The 24107-nt window shown below is 43.7% G+C and overlaps 1 protein-coding gene across 4 annotated transcripts in view; it reads right to left on the bottom strand.

Moving 5' to 3' along the window:
- Nucleotides 1-639: 639 nt before the first annotated feature.
- Nucleotides 640-24107, bottom strand: part of ENTREP1 (endosomal transmembrane epsin interactor 1) — a 60837-nt gene continuing 37369 nt past the window's right edge. For 3 of the 4 annotated variants that reach the window (XM_074330534.1, XM_074330533.1, XM_074330530.1), the window contains 8 exons: nucleotides 16890-17018; nucleotides 15309-15416; nucleotides 15041-15174; nucleotides 8683-8812; nucleotides 8445-8523; nucleotides 7028-7180; nucleotides 4463-4755; nucleotides 640-1644 (listed from right to left, as the gene is read on the bottom strand). In XM_074330534.1, coding sequence (XP_074186635.1) covers nucleotides 1393-1644; nucleotides 4463-4755; nucleotides 7028-7180; nucleotides 8445-8523; nucleotides 8683-8812; nucleotides 15041-15174; nucleotides 15309-15416; nucleotides 16890-17018 — 1278 coding nt within the window. In that variant the 3' untranslated portion in view covers nucleotides 640-1392. The remainder of the gene's footprint in view (nucleotides 1645-4462; nucleotides 4756-7027; nucleotides 7181-8444; nucleotides 8524-8682; nucleotides 8813-15040; nucleotides 15175-15308; nucleotides 15417-16889; nucleotides 17019-24107) is intronic. The other variant, XM_074330531.1, reaches the window with a different exon arrangement.

Below are 24107 nucleotides of genomic sequence, written 5' to 3'. Positions count from 1 at the left end.
CATATTATGTTACACCCAGTCTTATAGTAAAATGAGACCAGGTCCTATATTAATTTTTGCTCCAAAAGACGCATTAGAGCTGACTGTCAGGCTAGGTCTTATTTTCGGGGAAACACGGTATGCATGTGACCTCTTGAAATGTAAATTAAATCGGTTACTCCTGTTGAAAACTCTTCCATGGCACCTCATTGTCAGCACAAAATCCAACCTGAGGCTCCTCCTACGTCTCCTCTCGTTCAGGGCTCCTTTCACAGCAGCCTCGAGTGCTGGAGAGCCTTGTATTGGCCATTCATCCCCTCTGCCTAAAACACCATGCCCTATCCCTCATAGTCCACTTTAAATGTCATTTCCTCCAGAGACTTCTCCAACTGCCTCCTTCCTTCTTAGCACCAATCCCCAATGTGCTGTCTTGACTGATTTATTGCTCGTGGCTCCACTAGCAAGCAGCAACATGAAGGCACTGAGCCAGGCACCTGCTGAATGAATGAGGGACACGTTGTTATCCATGGGAATCGGAAGCCACTGAGATTAAAGTGGTTCTGCCCAAACCGGACCACCGCTGCTCCAAGTTCCAAACCCTCAGACAAGTAAGGCGTGGCCACCTCCGCGCACACAAATGTTGTACACCAAGCCCAGAGATCCAAAGTAAACATTTTTATTCTCAGTTCTGCCTTAGCCTTCTCTAGTTTTGCAAGCATAAATAAAGGGAATCCACAAGAATACGCTCCCTGAATGTCTCTGATTACAACTTGTCACTGAAAACGTTTCCTGTTTTTCCTAAAGAGAGTGTGATTTCAGGGTGACCTAAGATGAGGTTGGACGATTTCAGAACATCAAGGTGAATCATCCATCCTGCTTCCATGCCAATTCCTCCTCACCGAGCGCAAGGCCGCAGGGAGCTATCAATAGCAGTGCAGCAGATCTGTCCTTCCAGTGACAGAGAATTCCACGAGGAAGAGAGCCACGCCACGACGGGTGAGGGGCCACGCCTCATCAGCCCCAGGTCTGCCCACACCAGGGCAGGGGACCCGGCAGAGGAAGGAGAGGATGCCTTCACAGCCTCCAGCTGGATGCACCCCAAAACCAGACCATCTGGGAAGAACTTGCTCGTTCCCCCTTGAACACCTCGGTCAGCAGAAAGGGGAGCCAAAGAGCAGGAACAAAATGTCGTCTGAAGTGCCCTCCTTTTTGAAGAGTTCCCAAAGGGGGACCCCAACCACCAGCCCAGAAACTACACGGTGAGAAAGGGGATCCTTCCCGTCCGCGCCAGTGGCCTGCTGCCTCCCAGGTGCCGTCTTCCTTCTTGCCTGCTCCTCAGGTCATTGCAGGGGTCGGGCCCCTCCTTTTCACAGGACTGTCTCTCGGACGACACCAATGAGGCTGTGTGGCCGCTCAGCCTCCACGCGCCGGGGCCTCCTCTCGGCTCGGGGCCTCCCTGCCGCCACGAAAGTGCTCAGGTCTCCGCAGCTCCGCAGGTGCAACAGGCCAGGCTGTCTCCGCGAGGGTAGCAAGCGGGCCCCGGAAGTGCTGGGCTGCAATGGGGCCATTATCTTTGGGAGAATAAACAGGGAGGAAGGGGTTAAGCTTCACCAGATGTGGTCCTGGGATCTGCCTCCTACATCCATCCATGTAATGTTTAGTTGCCTTGAGAAAGAAAAAAGGCTGTTTTTTGTTTGTTTGTTTGTTTGTTTGTTTTTTTCCCCAAAGGGGAACCCATTCAAAATTCCAGAGAGATTCTTAACATATTGCCTCTTTTCTAATGTTCCTAACAAATTCCCCAAATTTCCTATGGTTTCAACGGTAGACCTGCCTCACTTCACTGACTCATCTATTGCCAGGTCTTGCTTTATATTTAACATTCTCCTCATCATCTTTTTTCCACTTTCCCTGTGGTCTAAGCCAGTGATTCTCACTGGGGTCTGCACATTACAGGAGGGGAAGGGAGCCTGTCAGAAACGTGGATTCCCATCTGCTCCCACACCAATTCTGACACGTGAGTCCGGAGTGGGGCTCAAGTATCTGTACTTTTAACAAGAACCCAGGTGATACCGATAGACTTGAAAATTTGATAACCATTGGTTTGGTATTGTGACCAGGTAATAAGTTTATAAAACGTGAACCAATCCAATGATGCTCCCAACTGACCTAATAACCCTTCAATAAACAACACAATAAACAACATCACAACTAGGCCGATTTATTTGTAGAATCTCTTAAGAATGGTTCCACTGCTACTGTGTTTCCCCGAAAATAAGACCGGGTCTTATATTAATGTTTGCTCCAAAAGACGCATTAGGGCTTATGTTCAGGGTATGTCATCCTGAAAAATCATGCTAGGGCTTATTTTCCGGTTAGGTCTTATTTTTGGGGAAACACGGTAGATCTATTTTTGCAATGTGCCACATACATAACTTTAAATATATCATGATATCACTTACTTTATAAAAATGGCAAAAATAAGGGAAACTCCTCATCCAATTGAGATTGATGAGAACTGTCCAGGTCATACACATATTTTAAATTGTGCAGTCACGTCTATATGACCTAATCTGTTAGCACCTTGGGGAAAACCCAGGTGCTTTATTATCACCAACATCATAGAATGATCTTTGGGATGACTTTTTGTTTAGTTTGTACCATTCTGAGATTTTAAGGTCATTAAAAGGTTAATCCCCCAAAGAGACGTGACATTAGATTTGCTAACATTCTATTATTATTTGTCCTAAGGCCTGTCCTTGTTTCCTGACTAAGAAGACAATTCCAACTTTCATAGATGTCAACTGTTCTTATGTGTATGTTCAGACCCATGGTTTTGATATTGGTAAAATCAAAATGGATCTAAAAATGCATTCTAGTAATAGAAAGTGAAAATGTGCCAAATCTGGGTAGAGTGAGCAATAAAGGTTCCTCTTCCCTGCCCCTGCCTCCTTCTGTCTGAGGAAGGTGTGGCATTCTGAGCCATCACCGTGGGGCTCCAGTCCTGCAAGGCTTCAGCGGATGAGCTAAGGCGATTGCCACAATCCCAGTACCTCAACTTTTATCCAGTCTGTGCACAAAGGTCCAGCAAATATTTGTAGCGATAGCGTCTTTTGGACTCTAAGTGCTTGTTCTTCTTCCCCAGAGCGATTTTCCAGTGAACAAAAGACTTTGCAGAAGGTCCAGACCAACTGTTTGGCAGATGCTCCGGCTCTTACCTCACCAGAGCTTGGAAGCCTTTGAGAAGTGACTCCAAATACTTGCTCCTGTTTAGCAGGTATCGGGGATGGACAGAGGGTATGAGGCAGGGAATGACATCTGGAGCAGACGAGGGACACCAGGTTGTAAATGTCTCCCCTGCACCAGCTACTAACTGGAGCCTGACCCCATACTGGCCGACCGCTGTTAGGAGGCAGACCACGAGAGTGTCCACAGTTCACGTACATCTTCATGCGAGTAATCAAATCGCTCTTCTGCTCTCCTGGATCCCCTGAGGGGCTGGGAGAGAATTTGGCTTCTGGCCTCTGTATGAAGAGGCCAACAGATGAAAAGGGGCAACAAAAAGGAAGTGACGGGGGATTTATTCAATCTGCCTAAAAATTTACCTAGCGTCCTATAGTTGGTAATGACCCTGAGAATCAGCCCAATTCAACTCAGGCATTATTTGTCGGGCACTTTAATGCACACAGGTACAGCCAGGTACCATTGTGCATGGATGTCTTCCACAGGCAGCCCACATACATGGAACAATGGAACAAATGCCTCAAAGGTAACTGCTTTTTTAAAAAGGTGGTTAATTAAAGCTGGGACCCGTCGCCAGTTCTTATCAGAAGGAAATTCCCTTCATTCAGAAATACAGGTGTAGAGACCACCTAGTTCAACCCTTCACTTTAAAGATGAGAAACCTGACATGGATGTGGACCATTTACATGCCCAAGTGTTTCTTTTCCCTGGTGGTTTCTGTTTAGGGGATTGCTTGTACTTTTTAACCTATGAAAAGGAAAAGGTGTTTATTCCTTTCAGTCCTATCAGCTTAGGTATCTTGCTAAACATTTCATGGGAATTTGAACAGCTCCCAGAATCTTGCCAATATGAAAATTCATGTATGTCTATCATTGTCAAAAACATGCCATATCAAGGGAAACTTTCAAGATAGGCAATCAAATGCTGCGTGAGAGCCACACGGCCCATACCCCTGGATTTTACCTCCAAGCGACACCCACATTTTTGTTTTCAGGCATGCTTCCACACCCTGGAAAAAGTGGGTTTGTCTTCCTCTGTGCCAAGAACTCTGTGGAAAAGTCACCCCACCTGAAAAGAAAGTGCTCTAGCTTCCTGTCTCTCCCTTCACAGACCTCCTAACCACATTTCCCTGGATACAGTGACCATGAACTTACTGTGCCTTGGACAGGAAATTGGAGAAGCCACGTCGGCTGGAATGGAAATGAGTGATCTGACTCACAGCAGATATTAAAAATAAAACTACCTGTTCTAGGAAACTGGCACTTGTGATGGCTTCCTCCATGTGCTCCTCATCAGACTTCAAAACAGATTTAATGTTTTCTACAAGTTCATGGATGTCCGGGGTCATACTGCAGGAGGACTGCTCCAGGAACCTTGCCACCAGCAGCTTGGTGTCTATGTAAGATCTGTAATCTATTAAAGACCGGGGTCTGCATCGCGAAGCTCTGGGTCTCAAACCCCTCCTCAAGGTCATAGCAGCCAGATCCGGTCTTCCCTCCGTCTGAGTTGCAGCTTCACAGCTGAGCACAGGGGCGGCTGTGGGCAAAGACAAACAACACGTACCCATTGGCCATGCCCCTGTGAACCCCACGCCTGCATCTGAAACCACACACATCACTGAACTCAGCGTGGAAAGCTCGTGACAAATGCCGACGGCCATGCACATCTTGCTTTTCATTTTGCAAAAGGAAAAGGAAACCAAAACCAACCACTAGGACAAAAGCTTATTTCCTGAAGTATAGTTCCAATAGGATGTGTCCCCAGGATAGTTTATTGCGCCACATAAAACACAACCCCCCAAGGTAAAGACAGAGGATAGAGAAGAGCATCCAGAAGGCAAACCATAATGGGGCATCAATCAGTTTCACGGGATGATGGCCAATACATGGGGATGGATGGGGCAAGCAGACAGAAACAAAAACCAAAAAAAGTTGACCGATGAAAGAACATTCCAAGGGGGGAGGATGAAGGAGCCACTTAAAGAGAAGGACTGAGGAGAGACGAGACTTGTGGGGTGGATGGAATGTCTGTCTTGACTGTACCTTTGTCCTAACATCGTCAGGGGCACTGTGCTGACTTATATTACCAGTGCTCACACCACGGCTGTGCAGCAGCTCTACGGGTGACTATTACAGAGAGAGCAGTCTAGGTGCAGGAAAACAACACATCATTCCGGAAGTCAACAGCCGGCCTGGGAAATCCACCTCAGGCTCTAATTTCCACAACTACCTACTCAGCAAGGGCACAAGGAAGGGCAGAATATTTCTACACTGTCGAGTGGGTGAAGGGAAACTGGAGCCTGGTCTCCCCATGTTCATAAGCCAGCCAGCAGCCTTCAGTGTACAGGACACTGGAGCCCTCAGGCTGTGCGGGTCTGATAAGCAGGGATTGAGATATTCAGGGAAGAAAGGAAGTGGGGGGAGGGGACAACGTGGAGGAAGGGGAGCATCCTTTTCCTCTGAAGAAAGGTAGGCTTGAGGATCTCTAATCAAGGGTTGGCAGCGGTCCTCCTAGGCGGCCATGGGCATATCACAGAGAGCCGGAATCTTCCAGGAACATTCCCTACAGACACACATCTGTGAGGACAGTGGCAGGACTGCACACTCAGTCACTTGAAGGCAACTTGGTCCCCTCCACAACGGAGGGCTCCAACAGGTAAACACGGGTCCTCCTCGCCCCTGCAGCACTGTGGACTGGAAAGGGGTTCTGGAAAGATCTGTCTAAGCTGTGCAGACAGCAAAGTTCCTGGTGAAGCTGGCAGGTGGCCAGCTCGCGTCCTCCACTTGCCAGGGAGGGCAGAGACCCGCAGTGCAGAAGGGCCTGGGAGGTGAGGGGCCAGGCTGCCAGCCCGCTGGGGTTGCAGAGGTCGCTCAGTCCCAGGTGGTGGGACTCCTCCCCACTCAGAAGCCACAGTAGAGACAAGAGGAGGGTTCTCTCTGGCTCCCACACGGTCAGTCCAGAGCTGCGGCAAACAACACAGGCTGTCAGAGGGATGGAACTGGGCTGTTTTAACGGGCGACACAGGGCCCCAGAGAGAGCCAGGTGAGAATATTGTCTGTGGAGAGCGTGAGGAGAGCATAGGCCACCTGTGAGAACAGGTCACCGAAAGAAGCCGGTGCTGGTAGGATTACAGGTTTTCGTTTTTCTTCCTTTGTTTCCTTTATATTTTATAATTTTCTACAATGAAGGCATATTTGGAGATGTTCAGGAATTCATATACTCAGGGGAAAAAAAGGTGCAATGTTATTTTAAATTTTTTAAATTAAAAAGAATTTTTCATTAATTAAAAAAACATCTGCACATAGACAAACTCAAAACAGCGAGGGAAGGCGAGGGAGTGTGAGTTTCACTCCATCCAAAGTTCTTAAAACAAGGTCAGACTTAAACAATTCAACTTACTCATGCAGAGTAAAAAGGTAACTATTATAATATTAAATTATAGAAGAGGGGATTAAAAAAAGTACATCCCTTTGACTTTTTCCTGGAGAGGGAATGTTTATCCCCACAGGATTGCGAGCATCTAGAAATGAAACCTAGGTTTGCCTTATTTTGTTCGTGGAGTACCTGCCACAGTATCATGTGTGACCAAATACTTTTGATGAAAATGACTTAAAAAGAGAAAGAAAGCCTACCAGCCTTAAAAGACATGACAGATGTATATCCCTAATATGTGTGTCAAATATCTGATGTTCCCAAGACCTGTTCACCTCCTTTGAGATAGCTCTTGAACCTGCATGACAGGGCCTGGGGTGAGCAGAGCCACCCGCTCTCACCTGACACCTGCCGGAAGCTTGGGGCACGACCTCACCTCTCTCCGCGGAATGATGGAGCACGGGGTCGCTCTTGGATCTTGTCCTCAGGGGCTGCAGGGCTCTCCAGCTTCTCACGGGATGCGGCAGGTTTGAGCTGGGTGTTGAAATGGATGCGCTTTCTTCTCCAGGTGTGTTAGGAATGTCCCCACCTGAATTTTTTTTTTTTTTAAGAGGAGAAACAAAAATTATTGCCCCAGATGCAGCCTCCCAAATGTCAGGCAGGAAACACCTGTGAGCCCAAATCTGCCCGGGGCGAGGGTAATGCAGTTAACAACATTTGCTTAGGCTACTGGCCCAGTAGGTTTTTATATCCCAACACGATGGGAAATGCTGCCCCTCCAGACCTAAAACAAACAAAGACTTTTAAATCCAAGGACAAAATAAAGAAGCCCTGCGAAAATGTCAGGTTTTCTTCTAAAGGTGCTTAGCATCTTCTCCAGTGAAGCCCGCTGGCACAGCTTGAGGATTAGAAAGCTCCTCGCCATCCTATAGCTTCTGACCATTCAGTATAAGCAAGACTGGGTGGAAGGTAACCCCTGCAGGCTGCAAACAAAGTGCAGGCAGAGGAGGTATCAGCGGCCTGGCTGTGAAACTCCCAAAAAGCCAAGTTAAAGAGCCAGTGACCACTAAATGAATCAGTAAAACCACTCCGGAACTGGATACGTACGTTCTGCTCAGGAAAAGAAAATCACGCCATTTGTGAGCCTGAGCTATGGTCTGGAAACTTTTTTTTAAGAAATGGAAGAATTACAAACACACTTAGGAAACAATACTGCTGCATAATTCTGTGTAAGATGGAAGGTAAACAGAACAGAAACCAGTTCTAAGTCACACTGCTGAAAAATTATCTCTGTCTAAAAGAGCTAAGAGTTGATCCATTATTTACCACCATGTGCAAATTTGTGCTCGTGGACAACTCTGTGGGCCACGTAAAATCTGCTCAAAGAGAGAAAGCTGTAACAACGTTCCCTTAAGCTACAAGGATAAATATAAACTGACTCTAGTCTTTAATGCAGGACTTGGAAATAAGAAATCACTACACGTTAAGGCAGCATGACCTGGGTCCTAGGTCATAAATAATAGCACAACCTCACAGCAAATCAGCCTGCAATAAATGAAATGCTTTTTTTCCCTTCAAAAGAGCGCATCTCAGTTTCCCAGGAGAAAATAAAAACCCTGAGAATTGGCTGGTTATTCATAAAAGACTCTAAGGACATCTGTGTTTCTGTTCACATGTTAACTCCCACTTATACGCCCTCAAAGGTGCTAGTATTTTGACACCTGGAAAGGCTGTTACTTGAATCATTTGCTCCAAGAATATCTGACCTCCAACAAACTATCATACAGATCATTATTTTGTCATGTTTTAATTTACTGAATCACAAGCGTGGGCAGCGATGATGGGTTTATTACCTTGAGTCACTGCCATGCACATCGGTTCTGAAGAGCTCGTGGCAGCTTCTGATCCTTCTGGGATTCGGAATGATGGTCCCTGCATAACAGGAAAAAGAGGGCTATTTGTTGATATACAACTCAAGCATCACTTGGACTCGGGGAACTTAACAAGATCGGCGAGAAATAGTCTCCCTCTGCTTTCTGTGCTTGTCCTACTTGTGGTCAACATACCAGAGAGGACCTCTATGGACAGTACCTGCTCCTGATCCACCTGGTTCACCACAGCTTCATAGGGAGGCGGGGGGTCCAGAGGACAGAAGACTTCCACACCTTTGATTCGTGCTCCATAGATATGCGGCAGTGGAATGATGTCGGGGCCAACCATCCTAGGAAAAGCATGCAGGCATCAGGAAGCGCGTTCTAGGGCCTGGCCGTCTGACATAAGTAGCTCCTGCGTGGTGGTCTTTGCCGCTACAAGGTTATCCTTCAGCAAGTGACAATGTATAAAAGGCAATACCATCATTCCTTTTAAACCCACTAGGCAAACAGGAAACAAGGATCCATAAGGGACTAAAAGCAGATTAGTGGTTGCCAAGGGCTGGGGTCATGGGGAGTGACCACTTAATGGTACGGGATCTCCTTGGAGGTGATGAAAATGCTTTAGAACTAGATGGAGATGATGATTGTACCATATTGTGAATGGGCTCAATGCCACTCAATTGTACACTTTCAAATGTTTCATTTCATGTTATGTGAATTTCACCTGAAAGAAAAACAACAAAACAAAACAAAACCAGGGACTCAGGGAAACTCAATTATTTCTTACATTAATATGTGACAAGTTTCTGCCTGGGTGTCCCTACGGTCTGATTCACGGCAGGAACTCACTACTTGTTAAAAAATATTTGAAAGGATAAATAAATTTGATCAAGTAAAGCAAATAATATCATAGCTCAGAGACAAAGCAGCAGACTGCAGGAGGAAACACACAGTGACCCTTTCTGAAGGTCCTCGTTCAGCAAACACTAGCGCTTGCTCCATGCCAGGTACTGCGGTTTTTGTCCTGTGGGTGAGGGTTCCTTGATAGCAAAACAGCAAAATCAAAAGGAAAAAACCCACAAGATGTTCTGCCAGTGTCCATAGAAAATTACACACACACACACATTATCTAGGTAACAAAGAACATACATTTAAAAATAATAGTTAAAACTACAGGAAGGTATTATGCTAAGTGAAATATGTCGAACAGAGAAAGATAAATGCCATATGATCTCACTTAGATATGGAATCTAAAGAACAAAAGGAACAAACAAAACAGAAACAGACTCAGACACAGAGAACAAACTGATGGTTGCTGGATGGGAGGGGGTTGGGAGCTGCGTGTAAAAGGTGAAGGGATTAAGAAGTACAAATTGGTAGATACGAAATAGTCATGGGGATATAAAGTACAGCACATAGAATGTAGACAAAAATATTATAATAACTATGTATAATGCCAGGTGGGAACTAATCGGAGGAAGGGAATCACTTATTAAATTATATAAATGTCTAACTGCTATGCTATACACCTAAAATTAATATAAAATAATATTGAATGTTAACTGTAATTGAAAATAAATAAATTTTAAAATGAAAAACAATAGTTAACAATACATGGAAGTTTGTACCTTTTAATGGAACTTCCAGTTATAAAATAAATAAGTCTTGGGGATGTAATGTACAGCGTGGTGATTCTAGTTAATAATACGTATTGTATCTTTGAAAGTTGTTAAGAGAGTAGATCTTAAAAGTTCTCACCACAAGAAAAACTTTTAAACTACGTGTGGTGATGGACATTAACTAGAATTATTGTGGTGATCATTTTGCAATATAGACAAATAGCAAATCATTATACTGTACACCTGAAATTGTATTCTATTTCAATTATATCTCAATTTTTTAAAAATACACAGAAGACCAAAAAAAAACCTGTACTCAGGCCACGGAATATAGGAAAATGAAGGGGAAAAAAAAGCAAAGTTTAACATCGATTCTTTTCTTTAATTTTTTAAAACTTTTTATTTATTTTAAGTGTGTTTTCTCCAGGACCCATCAGCTCCAAGTGAAGTAGTTGTTTCAATCTAGTTGTGGAAGGCGCAGCTCACAGCGGCCCATGCAGGGATAGAACCGGCAACCTTGTTGTTAAGAGCACGGCGCTCTAACCAACTGAGCTAACCAGCCACCCCCTATTAATATCTGTTCTTGAAATGCAAAAATGGACATAAACTTAAAGAGACTAAACGCCAAGCAACTCCAGGAATCCCAGGCCCTTCCTGGACCTGACTGAAGACGCTTTCCCTGAGCAATGAACAAGGTGACTTGTTTTCCTCAATGAGACCTAGGGACTCCTTCTGTCCTCCCAAGGGCGAGTCTTTAATCCTTAATTAGCACAACCCTCATGAGCCATCCTTCTGGCACTTACAAACCCTGACTGCTCCCGTTCTGCCAATTCTGCCAGCATCTCTTCACTGCCGTGCCCTTGCCGGGAAAGGTAATATCCCTGTTTGCTTGTTAGCCCTGGTGGTCTTTGTTTTATATTCCCAGACCAGTAACTGCCTATACAGTATGTTCGCAGAGAAGAGAGGGCTGGCTTAGGGCCAAGAGTTCACAGGAAAAGCCTTCCATTTTTAGATCCTAAACTACTACAGAATCTCATCAAGACAAAAAAACAACAACTTGGTGGGTCAGGGGTGGAGGGACACACTATCCAAATCAAACGCAAAATAAATGGTGTCTATGGTGGTTATGAAAATGACCAGGAAAGCCTCATTTTGATGAAAGATCCTGTTGGAGTTGATGCAGAAAGAAAGTTTCTTTCCTATTCAGCAGCTTTTCCTTATTTTATCTCTTCGGGTAAATAAGGACCCATGGAGGGAAATGGGTCTGCTAGCTCCTGGCAGGTTGTTTCCTGATTCCTTGTGGCTCTCAACCTCAGCTACAGAGTAGAATCACCTAGGAAGGTTTCTAAACTACCGATGGCCTAGCCTCACTTCTAGAAATTCTGCTCTAATTGTCTGTGATGGGCCCCAGGTATCTGTAGGTTGTCAGTGCCCCCAGGTGATTGCAATGCACAACCACGATTGAGACCACCGCAAACAGAAATGCATCACGGTGGCTGAAACTAAAACCCTGTTATATCTGGGAAAGGTGATCAGATGTGTATTAAGAATGAGTGTCTTAGGAAAACGGCTACCTGGTAAGGTAGGGGTACGATTAAGGGCTAGATGTTTCTTAAGAGTAAGATACATGCCAAGGACATTTTAAACCAGGCAACTAACAATGTTGAGCATAGTCTAAGCTTTTATTTTCGGAAATTTTTTTTTTTTTTTTTCCCATGATCTCTTAACAATCCTCTCCGCAGCCACGTAACAATGCAGGTGAATAAGGAAACTGAGGCTCAGAAATGGTAAGAGATCCACCCAGGGTCACCCTTTTAAGAGATTCTAGCAGAGCCTGGGCTCTTCCACGTTCATCCCAAAGTCTCCAGGAAACCTTCCCTGGTTGCGGTTCCTGAGCACTGAAAGATGAACAGGAAACCTAAACAGACCATGCAAAATATGTTGTTCTGCTTGGATGCTACAAATAGGCCTTGAGAACTCATCCAAGGGTGATGGCAGCAACTACCATGCCCTGGACCAAAGAGTGATCTTCATCTACGTACCAGAAAAGCCGTGCCCTTTACTGGGCACATGGGGGTAGAGTTGCTGCCTTGGAGAGGGGAGCGAGGCAGGGGTGCTCTGCCCAACAGCTGAGCATGGGGTGAACCCCTAGCACAGCCTGGCTCCACTTGACAGTGGGTTTTGAAGCTTGTTAGGAAAGGAAATGGACGAGCTTTGTTGTCTTCATCTTTCAGAAATGCCCCGATTAATCTGGCTCTTCCTCCCTCTTCAATTTGCTACAGCGGGGAACATTCCCAGGGTACAACCACGACCACATTCCCCAGATAGTTGGGAGACTCTCCTTTTTGACTCCTGGCTCAAGCCAACTTCTGAGAATGCGGGACTCCCTAGAGTTATGGAGACAGGTTGTGCAGCCAGCTCCGGTGCTTACCAATCGATTCACAAAATAGATACCCCATCTTTGGACAGAAGCCTTGACTGCAACAAAGCTTCTGTTTATGACGGTAACTTGAGGAACCCTTTCTCAAGAAGATACCACTGTATGAAGTGGTTGTATTTATAGAAGTTAAATAAATAAACCTCTTCTTAGAGGTCATAATGCTTCACAGGAAATGGGGAGCCTTGATTGCGTGAAAACATTTAACATAACTCGCAGAAATTTTAAGAAAACATTCGTTAATATTTTGCCTGCCTGCTTGCGAGAAAGAAAATTACCAGTTGGGGTTAAACAGCCAGTGTCTACAACGTTGATTTAGACTGAGACTCTAGCAAAGTCAGCGAAACTTAAAACTATCTTTGATGAAAGATGTATCTAAAGGTAAATACATTTAGCCATTTTAAAAAGGAAAGTGGGCTGCACTCCGATATTGGTAGAACTTCAGAAAAGGAGAGTGTTTGCCCTTTGGAGATATGATCTAGCACTCCAGGTATATATTTTAGGACAAGCAGTGTCTTCTTTCTCACAAAGGTGTTTTGCTTTAACACCCTCCCGCCTCCACCTCACCCCGATTCCTTCTGGAAAATTCTGAATGGTAATGCCCTTCTTGAAGAGAAACTTGTCTATCTTCCAACCTGGATTTGGCCACGGGCTGTCTCAGGACCGGGAAGGACAAATCCAGGGAAGCATACAGATCCTCCAAGAGCAGAAACACCCACACTGCTAAACATGACCGTGGAGGAGCAGAGAGGAGAAGGGAAGGTCGGGGCCATCTACAGGGCTCTGTTGGACAGCACGACCTCTAAACCCATATGAGTCACTTTCCCTTTCTGCTACTGCAGGAAATTGAATCTGTCTGTTGCCTCCTCTTAGGTCAACCGAGGGCTCATCCACAGCCTCCAGGGGCCAAGGAATTCCTCTTGAAGAGGGCATTTCTCTTCCCAACCAGGAAATAACAGGCATTTTTACTGTCCTCACATGTGCCCTCTGTACCCAGCCTGAGACTGGGCTAAGATTTTAGCAAATGTGTCCTAGTGTACACAAAGAATATGGGTTTTGTTGCTCTGTCTCTCTGGCCCCTGTAACTCTTGGCTCATTTCTTAAGAGACTAGGGAAGCTGTCCTGACCCCTGAGACTTTAAAATTTCCATATACCACTCACTCCCTAAACCACAGGGAAGCTGCGATGTCCCCCAGGCCGCCCCAGCCCCACCTGCCCAGCCAGCTGCCATCCCTCTGGCTTCGTGGGCATCTTAACCTCTGCCTCGGCCTTGGCGGTGAGAAGGGGACAGTCTGGAGATGGGGTTTAGGTATGACTCACAGGGACAAGTCAAAAAGAGGACCCACTGAAAAGAACATGAAAAGCACCTGGTGGTAGCTCCCGCTGTGACCTGTTTCAAAGTCACATATGGCTGCCCTGAGCATTAAAAAATGGATTTCAAAAAAACCCAAGTTTGGCATCAAATCTGTTTGACGGCTCTCCACCAGTACCTCCGGGATTAAAAAGTAAAACTTCCTGGCCTCCTGAATATCGAGCTAAAGACACTAGCCTTTCTGCAGAATGTAGAGATGCTTTTTGGAAGCTTAAACATAGGCTTGCTTATCCTCTAAATTCAGCTTAAGATCACTTCCTCTAGGAAGCCACCCTTGATTGGCTGGCTCTTCCTTCACGCTCTCTGCAGCCCACCCACCAGGTTAGGTGGCCCTCTGTGTGCTCAAACTCTCTCTTTTGAGTACTACTGTGATCCTAACAACATTCATTTTGAATGACCTACATTGGGAGCTCCTTGATAAGGGGAGAAGGTGAGTCTAACTCATTTTGAAGCTCAAGAACGCAGCACAGTGACTAGTAAGCAGCGGATTGAGTACAGTGTTTGTTGAATGAATAAATGCGGTTATTCAACAGAGTTACAATTCTAGAAGTCACTAAGAATCAGAGTAAGGCATGCAGCATTTCATTCTACAGAAAAACAATTCTACAAGTAATAATTCCTAAGAGTTAAGAAACCAATGATCAAGCTTTGAGCTAGAATTTGAAAAGGAAACTAAGCGTAGCGTCTAATTTTTCTAGACCCGAGAGAAGTAATTAATAATTCATCTTTTTTTAATGGCTGGGAAGAATTTCATGATTTGGGGACCTGCTGATGGTGTTATAATGAACATCGATTTGGCCTAACTGAGCACGTTTCCATGACAACAGCAGCTCTCAATCATGTCAAATTACAGCAGTTATCTCACTAGGTGTCACTTTTCCTAGGAAGCTAATTGAAATTGAAAAAGTATATCCTTAGGTCAAGGTTTGACTTTTCTTTGGTTTCATGCAGTTTATCAGAGAGAGAGAGAGAGAGAGAGAGAGAGAGAGAGAAATAGAAAATCCTAAAAAAATAATTCAGTATGTCTAGATTTCAGAGAGAAGTCAGAGCTCATGCTATGAGTTCTGGAGTCCCTTCAGTCTTCAAGTCCAAGAGTACCCCAGCATCCCAAATAGAACCGGGGTTGGGGGAAGCTTAGGAATGATACCTGCGGTTCATCCGGGGTGTGCACGAGTAAAATGTGGCGAAATAGGAAGGGGGAGGCACTGGCGGCACGAAATCGTCAGGGTCTGGGATGTGTCCGTGTTCTTCCACTTCTTCAGCCGAAATCTGGGATTCATCCTAAGTAAACAGCACCTCCGTTAGTCAACAGCCTTCACTACAAAGGCTGGAAGAGAAAAACAATGGATCACACAGACAGGTCCTGGGCTGGCTCGGCAGAAACACAGTCATGGAGCCACCTCGCACGGACTTACGCTGCAGGATCTTCTGGCTGCAAATATCTGGAGGTAGCGAAGGGCGGCTGCCACCAAGCAGACGGTGGTGGTCAGGGCATTCAAGGCACACAAGGCGAAAAGGACTTTCTAGGACAAGGAAACAATGAAACCACTGAGTATTGCAAAGCACGTGACCAGAATGCAATATAAAAACCTTAAAAAAATAATAATAATAATACTGTCCCAATAAGACAATCCTCATGAGAAAATGCACGTTGCAGGGCTTAGGAAAAATGCACACAGTAAGTGCCGAAATAAATGCTGGTGATTATTATGACTCTCATGCAATAGCGAGTACTTCTTAATTTGCAAAACTTATCCTAGAAACTTCCTGTCCCAAAAAGACCAGATACTACAATATTTCTTTTTGCAAGCCTCAGACTGCTGTCTGGAAACATTCCTTCCAGGAGAGCAATGAGTTTCTCTTCCGAAGTTGGCGTCCCCCAGTGACATCAATTCCCAGCCTCCCCCTCCCACAGCCCCGCACCAGGACAGCTGGCTGCTTGATTTGTGGCCACTGATTCTATTTCAGGAGCTATTGGCAGAGCTGCTGGGGGCACGCAACTAGGACAACGGAGGGGGCAGGCCGCCCAAGTGTAAACAGGGCTTTTCTCTTATAAACACACATCTCAAAATAGCAGCAAAGGCGATTCCAAAACTTTCTGTTGCCACAGTCCTGGCTCCTGAGTGGGGATTTCCCCAAGCTCAGTCCTGGCTCAGAAAGTATGGGGGTGACTCAGCTACCAAAAAACCAGAAGCCAAAGAAAGAGGGCCATTTTTACATCCTGCATAACCCAGAGAGCTGGCAGCTTCTCTCTCTGCTTAGAGATTCCTGCTCCCCACAAAAAACAAACCCAAAACAAAGATCTAAAGAAAGCTATTAGTAGTCGACTATCCAAAAGCTAACACCTCAGGATTCACCAACCCATTTTGTCACCCACTGGGCTAATGTGCCTTAAGTCAGGACACAATTTTCATCCAATTCCCAAATAAAGGTTAATTTTGTATTTCTCTTCAACTGGGATCATTTGTTTTTCATCTCTCTTGCTTAGTATTGTTGCTGCATTTACACAAGAAGTGCTTGAATTTCTCTTGTATTTTCTGGCCAATATCTCTCCTTAGACTATGTGTCCTACAATGGCAGCGCTCATTTACATGAACAACGGACTATCAGAACAATGACAAATGGGCATGCAATTTACAGGTTTTCTTAAAAGCTACATCATATATATGTAGCTACATATATCTGTGTACGTATGAACACGTGTATAAAAACACATATACATACATATGTGTATATTTAGGCTCCTTTACATTTTTTACTATCATATAACTCTTGAACACAAAGAAAGCCATCCACATATAGTTTAAGAGACACACAATAATCTGTGGCTCTTCCTGTGTTCAATTCTGTCTCTTGGTCCCTGATGAGGGGTTGCTCAGGTCTCCTTTCAGCAGTGTCACTGTTTGAAGGAGGTCACGGGGTAGGGATATTTCAAGTAACTATGCCTTCTCTGGGGACCCTGCGGTGTATCTATTGCTGGAATCCATTTCGGGTACCTTAAGTAGAAGGTGAACGGCGCTGCAAGGCTGAACCGGGAAGAGTTTCAAGGCATTTTCTTTGTCTGTGCATTTGGCTGGTTGAAATTCTTCACAACAGAAGCAAATCTTGCCTTCACCTAAGTCCACCTTAAGAGGGAGAGGCAGAACAATAACTCAATTATTAAGAAAAAAATACACAGGCTACACTACAGACCGCCAATCCTACAGAATGAGATATGGCAGGGTTCAGAGTCAGGCAGTGTCTGTATCAGGATATAGGCTAGGGTATGCTGTGGTAGCAGCCAGCCCCCAAATTCCCGGGGCTTAACCAACCAAGGTTATTTCTTGAATATGCTACACGTCCATTGCAGGTCAGCAGGGGACTCTGCTCATCATATTCCCTTAGATACACAGGTTGATGGAGCATCTACCATCTCAGGATTGATTATCACTATGCCAGAGAGATGGAGAACACAAGACGAACGCTGTTTCCCCGAAAATCAGACCTCACCGGACAATCAGCTCTAATGCGTCTTTTGGAGCAAAAATTAATATAAGACCCGGTACTATTGTATTATATTATATTATATTATATTATATTATATTATATTATATTATATTATATTATATTATATTATAATATTATATCTCTGGTCTTATAGCAAAATCAGACCAGTTCTTATATTAATTTTTGCTCTAAAAGATGCATTAGAGCTGATTGTACAGCTAGGTCTTACTTTCGGGAAAACACAGAATCACACATTGGCACTTAAAGTAGGGTTGCCAGATAAACCACAGGACGCTCAGTTAAACTTGAATTCAGACAAATAACAGACCATTTTTCAGTATATGTCCCAAATACTGCATAAGACATATTTATAGTAAAAAAAACAACAAGCAAACAAACAAAAAACCTATTAGCTGTCTATTTGAAATTCAAATTTAATTGGGTGTCCTGTAATTTTATTGGCTAAACCTGGTAACCTCAGCTTAAATCTTCCTCTTGGAAATGACACTCATCACTTTAGTTCACACATCATTGCGAAAGTAAATCACAAAGCCCCACCAAACTCCAAGAGGACAAGAAAGACCAATGCAATATGTGCCTGTAAGAAACCCAGGGTGTATTTGGTGTCCAGTAGCCCTAAACCACGTAGGCTCTTTAAGATCTCTTAGTTCATATCTTCCATGTTTTCTTTGTTGACGTGGTAACGTCACTGATGAGTAATCTCGTATATATTTTAGTGAGATGCTTTGCAAACTTGTGGTCACTTTTCCAAGTTTCCCTTAAGTCAAGTTGTGAAAATAAGTAATACGTGATCATAGCTCATAAAACTCATAATCTGGAGGCAGAGGTTTGTCCTTACTTGCTCTGCTGCTTGAGCTGTTGAAGTTGGCTATCCTATCTTGGCTGAAAAAAAAGGCCACACCTCTTTCACACTTGTTATTAACCAGGCAGCTTTGACTTTACTAGCTGCAAATTTCTGAAGAAATCTTTAAGAATGACTGACCATCTGCAATGGTTTAGTTACTAAACGGAAAAAAAAAAAAAAGTTTTTTCTTACTGAATTAAGATTCTTACAATCTCATCTTAGTAATAAATTTCATGCTATTTTTCCAAATTATGAGTTCCTTATAACACCAGTTGACTAGGAAGCTAAAGAAAAATAATTCCACTACTGGATTGCACATTTTTTGGCTTGGTTGTAGTTTTCCTTCTTTTTATGAGATGGAACTCTCACACACACACACAATTTACATACACAAACCTAAGCATACCATTCAAGGAATTCTGAGCAATGCATACACCTGTGTAACCGGAACCCTTATGAACATAGAGGACATTACTGTCAAGAGTACGTTTCCCACACCCCTCCCCATCAATCCCTGTCCACACCCTCCCGGAGACAAGCACTGGTTTGTTTTTTTTCCTATATAGATTAGTGTTGCCTCTTCCAGAACTCCAAGGATTCTGTAACATTTCCTTGTCCTTAAACCACATTGAAAAGGATACATTATTATATCAAACACTGATGACCAGATTTTGATACAAATTATCCCGCTGATTACAAAGAATTACAATGAGAGTTGCCTGAACGGACTCCATAATCTATCAATTCATCCCCACTTGGTCTCTGTCCTTTCCTGGTTTGTTCATGGGGATTATTGCAACAATGTCCCCACACCTAGATCCACAACCCCGCCCCCCCACAGACACACAAGGGCACAGGCTGTTTATATTTGAGTTTTTCTTCCATTGTCTCACATTTTTAAAGATATATCCTGCTGCAAATATCTATACTAGATTCTTTCCTTCTAAAGGAAAACGATGGAGCCCATTCAGACAGGATTTCTCTAGGCAGGGTCAAGGCCAGTGGGAACTTTTCTTTCCTCTCAGGGATTACTGGCTTTTCTTGGCCCCTCTTCCATAATTAATAACAGTCCTTACACTGGGCTAAATTCAGCAGGTAAATAGTACTCCCAGGGGGCTTCCTCCTTCAGTTTCCAGCTGAGAACTTCCTGTTTTGCTACTTACAGCACTATTTAGTAGTAACAAATAAGCAGCTAACAGAGATGATACATTGATACATTCTGCACATGGGTACATGCTGCTCATGTACACAAGGCCCTCTACTCTCCAAACAGGCACCAAGCTCACTTTTTCCAGCATGACACAGGGCAATTTCTATTTCTTGTACTTGTGTAAGCCTCAAGATCTTACCCGAAGATTCCACCTCCCTCAGTTAAGATGAGGTGTCATCTTACAAAGTACTCCCTTCCCACAACGAGTCCATTCTTGATACAAGAGTTGAGAGAGAAACCGGGCCTGTGTGGGCTGCACACACATGGCTGCATTAGTCACGCACCAGACATCCGAATAGACAGAAACATTTGGGGTGAGCCAGTCTGGATGGCAAAATTTTCCAGATGAGTGAAGGTTAATCCTTTTAAACAAGACTATTTGAAAGTTTAATGACTATGCAAATGATAATGAATATCAATGAGTGTGCCCCCCTGATACAAGAAGCCCTGAGGCTCTGTACAAAATGCTTCTAGGCAACTGTGCATTTTGTGTTCAGCGTTCTTCCTGTTCCTGGTCCTTCATCTCCCTTCTTAATCCCATCTCTGCTCTGATAGGCCAGCCGATCAAGGAACACACATGGTCAGGCAAGTTAAGAAAGTTTATTAAGAGAAAGTCTATTTTATTAAGAGAAAGTCTATTTTATTAAGAGCAAGTCTATTTTATTAAGAGAAAGTCTATTGGGCTGAACAAAGACAGCTATAGCCCGGGCTGCACGTCTAAAGGAGTCTGACTTGCAGTCCCAAGGGAGGGGGGTGAGGAAGGTTTTATAGGGACTGTGCTGACAGGGTAGCATTGTTTGAATAGAAAATGCTGACTGCCTGTAAGCCAGTAGCTGTTTTGTGGCATTTTCTGTTATCAAAAGTTTGGCTATGTCTGCAGGCCAACAGACATTTTGTTGTTTTCTTGCAGACACGGCTCTGTCTGTAAGTCAAGGTCTCTGAGACCTAACATTCAGAGACCTAACATTAAGTCAAGGTCTCTAACATTCAGACCTAACATGCTCAATGTTTCTAAAAACTAATTTTAACTTCTCACCAATCTCTAACCTACCTGCAAACAAATCTGTTCAAGTCTCCCCAATCCTAAATGAAAAACATCCATCCTTCAATCTTGACACTATTAACTGAAGCTGTCATCCTCTCCTTCCTCCCACCATCACCCTATATTTTCACTCTCAACCCTAGAATCTTCTGGGAAGCTTTAAAAAGAAATGGTGATGCCATCTTTAGCAATTAGGTAACTGCAAATTAAAGTAAAGATGAGATCTCCCTTCAGCTCCATTAGACTGGAAAAAATTAAAGAGAAAGAAACACTTGTTGCAGGTGGAGGGTCACTGGTAGAAATGTTGAGTTGAAGCCCTTTATTAAAGGAACTAACAATATGTTCTAAATTAAAAATACTTATTCCCCAACCACTTTGGAAAACCATTTAGTCGTTTTTTATAAAGTTAGACATCTAGTTATCACATAACCCAGCAGTTCTATTGATATGTATTTACTCAAGAGAAACAAAAACAGGCCCACACACAAAAAAAATCTATACAAAAATATCTCCCACAATTCTCCCAAACTAGAAATGCAAATGCCCATCAACAAGAGAATGGATAAAATAAATTGTAGTATTTATGTACAGTGAAATACTGCATCGCCGATACCAGAAAAAAAGCAAACAACTGATGTAACAGAAACAAAAACATGGATGAATCTCAAAAACTTCACATTCAGCAAAATAAGTCAGACACAAAAAGGTACATATCATATGACTCCATATGTATGAAGGTCAAGAAAAGGCAAACTAATCTATGGGGAAAGAACTGGAACAGTGGTTGCCTATGACAGAGTAGAGATTGCCTGAGAGAAGACACCAGAGGACTCCCCTCCCCTCCCCCCTCCCCCCTCCCCTCCCCTCCCCCCCTCCCCTCCCTCCCTCCCCTCCTCCTCCTCCCTCCTCCTCCTCCTCCCTCCCCTCCTCCTCCCTCCCTCCTCCTCCCTCCCCTCCCCTCCCTCCCCTCCCCTCCCCTCCCGGTGTTTTTCCAGGACCCATCAGCTCCAAGTCAAGTAGTTGTTTCAATCTAGTTGTGGAGGGCACAGCTCACAGTGGCCCATGCGGGGATCAAACCAGCAACCTTTTTGTTAAGAGCACGGCGCTCTAACCAACTGAGCTAACCAGCCACCCCTAGGACTTTCAAAAGTGCTAAAAATGTTCTAGATCTTGTTTGGGGTGTACACATGAGAGTATTTGTCAAGATGAAAATACACATTGGTCAAAATTCAATGAACTGCACACTGAAGATGTGTGCGTTTCACTGTTCATAAATTTTAGCTCAATTAAAAAAAAATAGTCATCAAATGGTTGAATGTGTAACAAAAACTGAGACAAGCAGAAGCACAATCACTGTCCCGGGAAGTGACTCCACTTAGGGGAAAGCCGCCACAGGGACATGCGGGATGGTAGTCTAGCAGCATTGTTTCTAGTGGACAAAACCCAAACCATGACAGACAAGAAAATAGAGAACTAACTTGTAAAGAAATAAAGGGCGTTACATCTGTTTCTACTATATATTTAAGTGAGAAAAAAACAATATGCAGGGAAGTAGATACAATATATTCCATTTAAAAAAAATAGATTACGAATCACCCCACCCCATACACATTTATGTAAGATTCTATGTGCATTGGAACATGAAAGGGAACATCCCAGCTTGTTACCATGGATTTGGGGTGACTGATGTGGGTGAAGAGGGAAAGAGGAAAGGAGAGCATCTCCTCCCCCAAAAGGCTTAATCTGTCAAATAGCCTCCCTAATGAAAAACAATTACAGTATATGGTCCTGTTGAGGGAAAATTATGTGAGAAATACAAAAGAAAAATCATCAAGTAGTTAACTGTGCTATCCCAGAATAGTAAAATTTCAAATGATTTTTAAAAATTCTGTCATTCATATATATATATATATATATATATATACCCAAAATTTTACAATTATATAACCAGAAATAATTGCAGAGTTGGTTTTGTGGTGGGAAATTTTTTTAATTAAAAATACACTTAAAAGCTAAAAAAATTTAAAAAAATAAAAAATAAACAAAAAAAAAATCACCTCATGTCCAGGCCCCCACTTTAGGGCAATTAAGAATCTCTGGATGTGGGTGGGGCCCAAGTTTGAGTATTTCTCCAAAGGCTGTGATAAAGCCCTGGGAGTAACCCCAGGTTATTCTAATGCGCAGCCAGAGTACAGGACCACAGAATGTCTCAGAAAAGTCAACTACAAGTATATATACCTTTAACCCCTGCAATCTGGCTTCTTTTTTCTCCAGAACTATGATGATCTAGTCACTAGGCAAACTTTAACACCGTCTTCCAAATCCTCTCTTCTCTTGGTTTCTACCTACTTCCTGTATTTATTCATTGTTCAAGGTCCATCTCAATACCTATATTTCAGGTAGCCTCCCCCACCAGCCCATGGGTACACACCCTTCTTTTGCATCCCTTTGCATGCACTGCATCTCACTCTGATAGCTGGTCACAGTCTACCTTGCTCTGCAGTTGGGCGTTTATTCATTCCTTCCACCAACAATGACCAAGCATGGGCCACGTGCATCTGACTCCTCTTGCTGCACAATACACTTCTAGATGAACAACAACATCTGACTTTGCTTTCGCCTCTGCAGCCTCTAACACAGTGTCTTGCATGTAACAGATGCTACAATTTTGCCCAATCGTCTTTCAATATATTATGACTTTTCACTTCCAGCCTGGGTGTACTCTTTTTGCCCCTTCTAATTTGCTGTGTGATTAGTAATTGGAAAATCAAGCTTTGTTCCAAAAATTTTTTCCTGGGAACTCTCTGTATATGAAGAAATGTTTAGGGGGCTGCTAAAAACTCCCATGATAATAGAGAACCAGATACTGTCCTCAGGGAGATTCTAGCCTGGAAGAAGAAAGAAGACACATATATATAAATATCTTTAGCCCCCTCCACCACCACCCCCAAAAAAGGATAAATTCCTAAGAGATGCACAGATAGTACATTCTGGAAGATTACCTTCTGTGGGGATGAGGGAATATTTCTTGAAAGAGAGCATCTAGGAATGGGCCTTCAAAAAACTGATAATGTTTGGATGAACACAGAAGTAAGGGACAGGGAATTCTGCAGGGAGAGACAGCGTTGTTAGAAATAAGAAACTAGGGCAGGAACCTGGGTAATGACACGCAGGTTTTGGCTCAAATACAGGGAGCATAAACTGTGGCAATGAGAGGATGGGATGAGGGCGAATTGCAGAGAGTCTGAAAAACCAGAAAAGGTTGTGATCTTGTGACTTCATAACCTAAGGTTATTAAGTAATGAAATGACAAAAATCCCAAAAGGTGTAAAGCACTGATAAGAAAGGCAAACAGTCCCTAAGGAGATTTCCTATTTGGGAAAGTCATGAGTTTCACTGCAAGGGCTTTATCACAACCTTTGGAGAAATGCGGCCGCCTTCTCTGCTTGCACCCTGCCGGCTTCGGAACGGTGAGATTGCCTTGCCACCAAGTTCCAAATAGATGGGACTCATTACAACTCCTAAAAAGCCCTTTTACTTTTTGCTTTGTGCCACAGGGAGTTATCCGTTACTAAGAAACCTTTTTTAAACGTTTAGAGATGGCCAGCAAT

The sequence above is a fragment of the Rhinolophus sinicus genome, linkage group LG04 (assembly GCF_036562045.2).
Source record: "Rhinolophus sinicus isolate RSC01 linkage group LG04, ASM3656204v1, whole genome shotgun sequence".
NCBI lineage: Eukaryota > Metazoa > Chordata > Mammalia > Chiroptera > Rhinolophidae > Rhinolophus > Rhinolophus sinicus.
This window is presented reverse-complemented; position numbering and strand designations above follow the sequence as displayed.